At 36.1% G+C, this 9,492-nt stretch overlaps 1 protein-coding gene across 1 annotated transcript; it reads left to right on the forward strand.

Annotated features, from left to right (window-relative positions):
• The first annotated feature begins 1,157 nt into the window (after positions 1 to 1,157).
• On the forward strand, positions 1,158 to 6,181 carry LOC141650485 (protein FAR1-RELATED SEQUENCE 12-like). The gene is made up of 4 exons (XM_074458675.1): positions 1,158 to 1,177; positions 4,196 to 4,884; positions 5,195 to 5,871; positions 6,110 to 6,181. The coding sequence occupies exons 1-4, from the start codon at positions 1,158 to 1,160 to the stop codon at positions 6,179 to 6,181; spliced, it is 1,458 nt and encodes a 485-aa protein (XP_074314776.1).
• Positions 6,182 to 9,492: the final 3,311 nt, after the last annotated feature.

Below are 9,492 nucleotides of genomic sequence, written 5' to 3' on the forward strand. Positions count from 1 at the left end.
TAATTGGGTTGACCCATTTGTGACCATGTAGGGTGGTGGGACCAGTGGGTCTACCGTGGGCCAGAGGAGGACCACAATGGTGGCCACTGGTGGCAAGGTTGGTGATTGTATGGGTGTTGCGAGTAAGTTAAATATGTTGAGGAAATTGGGTGTTTTGTGTTGGTGTTGGTAGTGTCGTGTATATGGGAGTGCTAGGGCTGACTCGTATGGTGTTTGTAGAGGTTGCACGTGAGTGTCGTTGGTGTGGTTGTGTAGGTGGCAGTGAGGACCCAAGGTGGTAGTGGTTGTGTGTTGTTGTCAGTGTCGGGTTAGGATGAGAATGGTGGATGAAGGTGGGTGTTTTTGTGTCGAGTCAAGGGAGTTTATAAATCGGGTTTTGGGTAAATTGAGTCGGGTTTAATAGTTTAAGTTAATTAATGATTGTGACTCGGGTTGTTAACTATTGAAACGGGTTTGGTTGGTTAATCTGTTTAGTTATAATTCTCAAATAATGAATTGAGTAATCGAATAATTAATAAGTCAGTTAATATTAAGAAGTATTAATGTTGCTACGTGACGGACTTAAAGTGGAATATTTCTGACTGTGCAGATCTGCTTAAATTGGATTATTGCATTTAAAGTAGGGTCGCTACTCAATCACTTTAATGTTTACTTGAATAATATTATCTGATTGTATTGGTTGAATTACTTGGAATTGTGATGAATGATATATGATTGTTGGGTGGTTACATTGAGATGAATTTTTTAATGACTACCTCAGTTCGTGACTGAGATGATTTGATTATTGACTACCTCAGCTCGTGACTGAGATGGTTATATAGATTATTGGATTCCTCAGCCTCGTGTCTGAGATGGTAAGAAATTGTGTTGCTCGATTGTTTGCATTTTCATATCATGAGCACTTGCATTGGATACCTCAGAACAGGTTCTGCAGGACTTGCTTCTGGGATGATGAGACTACCTCAACTTCGGTTGGGATCATGAGACTACCCCGGCCAGGGATTGGCGGGATGAACGGGAGCGTCGGAGGATTGAGCATGAGCATACATTGCATTTGCATTTAATATTGTCTTGTATTCATTTATTGTTGTTTCTTGGCTATTCCTACTCAACCTCGTGGTTGACAGTGTATTCGTGAACGCCTGTGATGAACCATAATGGAGAGCAGATTTGTCAGGTACTAAAGATTAGCTGACTTGGGAGCTATGCACTACTACAGATACAGGCTATAACAACGGTCAAAAACCGTTGTTATATAAAAAACGGACATTGTTAAAGCGTCCGTTGTTAAAGGTTGTAACAACGGTTGGTTTATCTAAGAAACCCGTTGTGAAAACTATTAACAACAGTTAAAAACCATTGTCGTTACGAGCCATTCGTTGTGGAAAGTTTGACTAATTTTTGGTGGGAAAGTTATAACAACGGTTACAATAGAAAAAACCGTTGTTATAACTAAAGACAACGGTTTTTTTTTAAATAACCGTTGTTGTTGATTTAAAATAAAAATAAAAATAAATTTTATATTACTAGATGCATGCATTATTACTGCCCCTTTATGCTTCCGATGCATGCATTATTACTGCTAAATCCCTGCATATGAAAGGACACAATATATGAAATGAGAAGGGTTATAAGATTTTGCACAACTTCCTAAACATATTAATTAAAAAACAACTCAAACGACACATTACTAAGTATAAATTCATGCATTATCTCAATAACCATTCCATTATATCACTATCTCCACCCTAAACTCCAAACCCTAAATCTTTAAAACCTAATAAACTCCAAACTTCCTTCAACAATGAATGATACCGTTCGTAATACATGCATTATGACCGAGTACAACAAGAGTTTCATCCGCCGGTTGCTGGAAATCGAGAGGAGGTACAAGAGCTACCTTGAGGAAGCTCGGATCGCACTCAAGGACGCAAAAAAAAAAAAGGCTTGTTAGAGCCGCAGATAATACAGCTATATGACGATATAGCATCTGCGGAACGAAACCTCCAAATAGCAAAAGAGGAGAGGATGAATATTATAGAAGAGAATGCAACCATATATGAATATCTAAGAATTGTATTTTTAGCAATGCATTAAGTTTATGTATATATATCAATTAATTAAGTTTATGCATTCCTCTCCATCATCTTCTTTGTTTTATTTTATTTAATTTGTTTTACTAATAAACGCAGAAAACTAATTAAGCGAATAATAATTAGAGAAAGAACAATGACGAAGAAAAACACATGCAAATAAAATAATTAGAGAAAGAACAATAATGACGGAGATGACAAAACCTAAAACCATAAAGCGATAGATATTTACCTGATAATTAGAGAAAGAAAGAGACGATGACAACAACAGTGACGGTGATGATAAAGCGAAGATGAGAAAGAGACGATGAGAAAGAGTGTGGTTGTGTGTTTGTGTTTGTGGCTGTAACTGATCTGTGTTTGTGTGGTATATAATGTGGTATAAGTATTGACAACGGTTATTACACATAAACCCGTTGTCATTAGATAAAATATTAACAACGGGTCCTTAGAAAACCGTTGTTAAAAAGTATTAACAACTGGTTTTAATATAACCGTTGTAATTACTTTTCAATAATTTTGCGCCAAATTATTAACAACGGTTATAATGTATTACAGAGTAAACTGTTGTTATTAGTTTTTATATTAACAACGGTTGTGCAAGTTTGACCCGTTGTTAAAACCAATAACAAGGGTTAACAACAGATAACCGTTATAATTAAGTTTAATAAAATTCGCGCCATCCATTCTACAACGTCTTATGGTGATTTTAGTGAATAAGCGTTGTTAAAGGGCCTTGTGGTTGCCTGAATTTGTAGTAGTGATGGGATACGTGAGAACTTGGCTAGTCTACCTAGAAGTCTAGACCACATATATTAGTTAATCACTTTATTTATTTTCGCTGCGAGTTGTATCTTATTTTATATTAAGTTTAGTTTGGTTAAGTTATAATAAACATGTAATCGCTAAGTTTTAATTAAAATACTTTGATTTGTTATACTTTGTTATTCACTACCTCGGCAAACCGAGATGGTAACAGTCTTATTTATTTGGGAATGTCTAGCTAAAGGCTCCTAAATAAATGAGGGTGTTACAGTTATTGTTGTTAATTTCATCGTTTATGTTCTCTTTAATTTGTAATGTCTGCTTTAAATCACATTTTTTTTTCGTTTTTTCGTTCCTATGTTTTGAATTAGTAGTCATCTTACTGTGTTTCTTCTACTTTTTTTTTTTTTTTTTTTTTTTTTTTTTTTTTTTTTTTTTTTTTTTTTTGATAAAATGTGAGTATATATATATATATATATATATATATATATATATATATATATATATATCAAAAAATAGGATTTACATGAAATGCAAATCCTTAGTTACATAAGGTTCATATGGCATAGCCAAGATACATCATTAGCACTCAAATTCTCCCTCCCTCTTCCTCTAACTCTAGCTTTCATACTATCATTTATCTGCAAGGCAACCTGTCTAGGATGCATTAAAACCATGTCATTCCTGCATTTGTTCCTCTGGAACCAGATAGAAAATACTTTTAATTTGATCTTGCTTTATTGTTATTTTCAGTTTAATTTGTGTTTTCCCTAAATTCCCTACGTTTTTTTTTTGGATTTCTAGGTTTTCAGTTCAATCTCAGCTTATTCTTCCTCTTTTCATCAATTCTCATATTATTTCAATCATAATCCCGATGTCAGGTACGTTATTGTTCTTAATTTCAGCTTTATGTTCTCTTTATTTTGTACTTTCAGCTTTAAATCACATGTTCTTTTATTTTTTTGACAAATAGTCCCAATTATTAGTCATCTTACTGCTGTTTAGCGTGATAATTTATGTGTATCTTAATTCTTATTTCATGTTTTACATTTTTGTTTGCCCTAAGATTAAGTTGTGATATTGATATTCTTACAAAATATGATTGTTGTGATATGAATTGTCTAATTTAGTAAAAGCTGATGGGTGTGCTATGCATGTAGTCTCATTTGTGCCTTACAACATGTGTGATATTGTTTTTCAGAATATGTGATATTGTTTAGCGTGATATGTAACATTGTTCAGACACCTGTATGATATTGTTTTCCTTCATATCTCTTAACTTTTACTTGTTTGTTTACATTGTACTTTGGTTGCTACTTCTTGTCGGATCCTACAAGTACTATAACTTCTTCTGCCCCTAACGATATTCATGAGTCTGCAATTACCTCTAACGATAGTAACGATATTCTCGAGTCTTTAATTACTTCTACTGTACATATTGAACCACCTGATGGACCTATCTCTACTCCACATGTTGAACAACATTCTGTTACTTCTCGTGTGCATCAACTTCTTTTGGACTCCACACCTGGGAAATGTTTGGTTCGTGCGTTTTGGTGTGATGTAGAGTCTCGTAGAAACTACTCTTTGTTTGGTGATTATATCACTTATGATCCAACTTACAGTACGAATAAGTATTGTATAGTTTTTACTCCTTTTACTAGTGTAGACCACCATAAAAGGTCAGTTACTTTTGCTGCTGCATTGCTATTTCATAAGGATGAAGACTCGTTCAAGTGGGTCTTTAAAAAGTTCCTAGATGCTATGGGTCAGCGAGAGCCACACTGTATCATTACTGACCAATGTGCTGGAATAATGCTGGGTTTGCGCGCTGTTTTCAAACATGCTAGGCGCAGATATTGCATGTGGCATATCATGCAAAAGGTCACTGATAAGGTGGGGCCTGTAATATCGAAAGAGACTGATTTTGTGAGCCGATTGAATGCTATTATTTGGGATGCTGAGTTAGAACCTCTGGAATTTGAAGAAAAGTGGTCTCAGTTGGTTAATGAGCATAATCTTGAAGGTAATTCTTGGTTGTCAACCATGTTTAGAAAAAAGAGAAAATGGATCCCAGCTTATTTTCGTGATATTCCTATGGGTTGTCTATTAAGAACAACTCAACGATCTGAGAGTCAGAATAATTTTTTCAAGCGTTTTGAAAATGCACATGGTACACTTGTTGAATTCTGGATGCGGTTTCAAAGTGCCATTGATGTACAACACCATACTCAAAAGCAACTAGATAGAGACGATTATTACTCTACCACAATTATCTACTTCTCTTAAGTTGGAATCTCATGCTTCCAAGCTTTATACACATGCTGCTTTTGTAGATTTTCAACTAGAAGCTACTGCTTCTATTTGTTCCCTTACTGTTGGTGGCTTCACACCACCTGCCAACGGTACTGAGGTAATTGATATAGTTAATGCTAGAACGCTGAAGACCTATCAAGTCATCTACAATTCTACAACCAATGATGAAGAATATTCTTGCAAGTTGTTCAACAGAAAGAGTATTATTTGCAGACACATTATCTGGGTTTACTCCGAGAAACAAGTAGACAGATTGCCTGATAAGTACATCCTTATGCGGTGGACCAAGAAAGCGCACAAGATCCCTCTTTATGGTTTACATGATGAGTTAATGGACGAATTTGATGCCACTGATTTAAGGAAGCTCGAGATGTGCAAGTTATGGTCAGAGTTCTACGCAACTATCAGTGTACTCAAGAATGTGCCTAAAAATCAGATCACTGATCTTGCAGACACACTGAAGCAATTTAGGTTCAAACTCAATCCGCAAGCAGAGTCAATGACCAAAGAGCAGAAGTTGGAGATGCTTCTTGGATGCAGTTCCTCAACTGAGGTGAAGATTCTACCACCTCGTCAGGAAAAGAACAACGGTAGTGGGAAGAGAATGATCTCTAAAAAGCAACGACAATGCATAGCGAAAGCGGAGAAGCCTAAAAGGCTTTGCCGTAATTGCAAACAAATGGCTCACCATGATAAGGTAACTGTCCTAATGCTTTTGTACCCGATGTCGACAATAAGGTATGCTCACCATGACAAGTATGTGTATGATTTATATTTTATGAAACCTTATATATGGTCTATGGTCACGAGTCAGAAATAATATCACACGTTATTAGAAATAATATCACACCTTATGTAAACCAATATCACTGTTTCACAAGTGCTTTACGTGTTATTCATACATACCTTTTTTTTTTTTTTTTTGCTTTTTAAAGAGAGTTCAGATAAGGATGATGTTGATGATGCTGATGATGGTTGATCGGTTGAAGGATTTTTCTGTTCATTAAATAAAGCAGCAGCAGCAAATAGACGACATACTTCATTACTAGTATATTATATACACCACAAACTTCATTATTAGAGTATAGATTATACGCTATTTATATAGATGATTTTATTCTTCCATGGCTTCATTAGTATAATATAGAATATAGTCGGTTATAATATTGGATCATTTTATTCGTCATTTGTCTTATTTTTGTATTTTTTGTGATACTGAGAAACAATATCACACGTTATGTTATATAATATCACACCTTATACTAAACAGTATCACTATTTTAGAAATAATTTACATGCCTCTCCTTTTTCATGTGTTGTCAATATATATCACACCCAGTGTATAAAAATATCACAAACTATTAGAAAGAATATCACACTTTACCAAGAACATACAATACTAAATCTTGAAGATTGTTTATACATGGAATATCACGCTATATTTCAAAACAATACCACACTTAGTTGTAGACAATACCCCTTGTGTGATATTGTTATACAATACCACAAGTCATTATAAACAGTATCACACAGACTGTAACAAAATATCACATAGTCTGTGAAACAATATCACAAACATCAAAATAACATATCGCAGTTCATAATAAACAATATCACATTTTGTTTAAACATCATCACTGTAAGTTAGATTTATTATGCCTCTGCAGTTTTTGTAAAACAATATCAATATGTGTACACAACAATATCACAACATTCTAAAAACAATATCAAACTAAGATTTTAAAATCCATATCCATTGTTTTTTGAGAATCAATACCACATAGAAGTGTGATATTGTTTAGTATAATGTGTGATATTATTTTACTGCATATATGTTTTTATTATTGGGAAGCAATATCACAACAATTATAGCACAATATCACATGACACTTGAAAGAATATCACACTTTATCAAGAGTTATATCAAATCCAAAAGAGCCATCACTACTTGTTTACTATTATAAAAAGTTTACCATTAGATTCCTTGTCCTACTAACATTATATCTATTTAGTTCTAATTACAACTTTGTGCTAAAAGTCTAACAATCTAGTAGTCCTAATTCCTTCCTCTACCTCTACCTCGGTTCTTAGGATTTGCAACGGTCTTTACTCGTTTGTATGTTAGTTTGGGCTCCTTTCTACCATCTTCACCATCTCTTCCGCAATCAGCTCCTCTGTAGAGCAAATACATAATAACAGTCAGTTATTATTTTTGGACACCTTTTCTTTTTGTATAACAATATTCTACCTTTTTGAATATAAAATCTGTAAATGTTAGGTTTTGGGTTTTATGTTTTCCTATGCGATTTCCGAAGAATTGGTAATTCTGTATTAATCATCGGTATCCCAGTACAATCCTTCTTTGCTGTCGGCGAAACATCTTCTTTATTTGCCTCCTTGTGAACAACATCGACCTTCTCTTTTGTTGGAACTTCTACATTTGGTACTTCCTCCTTCTCAACAGTTTTCTCCTTCCCCTTTATCTTACCACCCTTCTCTTTTGCATTTTCGTTGTTCTTCTTCTTTTGCTTTAATGTCTTCAAAAGTTCCTCCTTTCCAGCTGAAAATTCTTTTAACTTTTCGATCAAAGGTGTCCTGTTCTCATTTATGTCAGATAAAAGCAATGCTGCTGCCATTTCTAGCCAGTAGTAGCGCCTATACACTTTCTGGTTCAAGTCGGTGTAATACTCCGTATTTATTAATTATATAATAATAATAATAATTTTTTATTATATTTAACGAGTTGGGTTTGAGACGGAATAATAATAATAATAATAATAATAATAGTAATAATAATAATAGTAATACTAATAATAGTAATACTAATAATAGTAATAGTAATAGTAATAACAACAACAACAACAACAACAACAACAACAACAACAACAACAACAACAACAACAACAACAACAACAACAACAACAACAACAACAACAACAACAACAACAACAACAACAACAAGGGCTATCCCCGCTTGGTGGGGTGGGGGGGTACCTGAGGGTGGTTTCTAGCTATTGCGGGTGTGTTTGGATGAGGGTCCTTCTTTGTTTCATGTGGAGGAGGATCTTGATTTGAGTGAGCTTAACCTCCGTCAATGTCGGCGGAAGATTTGTGACGGTCACTATACTGCTGCTGTTCGAGTGCTTTCTTCCTCTGGGGTTGCCCCTACTCTGATGCCACTCTTGTGGCCTTGCGAGAAAAGCATCCTATCGCCCCACCTCCTTCATTGCCTCCTTTGCCTGTGGATCATCATCCTCTAGTTGCCTCTTCGACAATCGTTTTGGATATGATTCGGAGTTTCCCACGTAGCACTTCTTGTGGGAGGGATGAGTTTCGTGCCCACCACCTTATGGACTGTTTGAGTGGCGCTGTTGTGGCCATCTCTGATGATTTGATCACTTCTATCACTAGGGTGGTTAATCTTTTTCTAGAGTGCCGGTGTCCCCTAGCTCTTGGTGAGTACATTTCCAGTGCCTCGCTCACGCCGCTTGCTAAACCGGGTGGTGGTGTTAGTCCTATTGCTATTAGCACTGTCTGGAGACGGCTTGTCTCTAAGGTTGGTGATTTTTTGGTTGGTCCTTCTTTGTCTTCTTATTTTGCTGGTCTTCAGTTTGGGGTGGGTGTGTCCGGTGGAGGAGAGGCTATTTTGCATGCCTTGAATTGGCTCATTGAGGCCCGTGGTGCTGAGGTGGGACTTTCTATGTTGCTGATTGATTTCCAGAATGCTTTCAACCTTGTCGATCGTGCGACCATGCTTCAGGAAGTCCATCATCGTTGCCCGGTTTTTTCCCGTTGGGTGGAGTTTTGTCACTCCAGCCCTGCCCATCTTTTTTATGGGGAGCATTGCTTCTGGACTTGTCAGGGTGTCCAGCAGGGTGATCCTTTGGGCCTTTTGCTTTTCGCTTTGGTTTCGCATCCCTTGGTGTGCAAAATCCGAGACTCCTTTAACCTTACTATGCAGGCGTGGTACTTGGATGATGGCACCATTGTTGGGGACACATTGGAGGTGGGGAGGGTTTTGGATTTGATTATGGCAGATGGTCCTCGTTTTGGACTGCATCTTAACGTCGCTGGCCGGACTCTCTTAGGAGGTTTAGTTTTCGGTACTTGTCGTTAGGAGCACCTAGACCAAAACACAATTTATAACTCCACAAACAACTCTACAATTAGTAAAGAGGCAAGTAAAGGTCGGATCCCAAGGGACGGGAATTGAGATGAGATTTTCAATTGCAACTAGCGGTGTCTAGGGGTGTCACAATTTGGGGTTTGAAGTAGAAGATCACTAAACTAAATAGTAATGAAAATAAATAAGCAAGAT

The sequence above is a fragment of the Silene latifolia genome, chromosome 1 (assembly GCF_048544455.1).
Source record: "Silene latifolia isolate original U9 population chromosome 1, ASM4854445v1, whole genome shotgun sequence".
In the NCBI taxonomy this organism is placed as follows: domain Eukaryota; kingdom Viridiplantae; phylum Streptophyta; class Magnoliopsida; order Caryophyllales; family Caryophyllaceae; genus Silene; species Silene latifolia.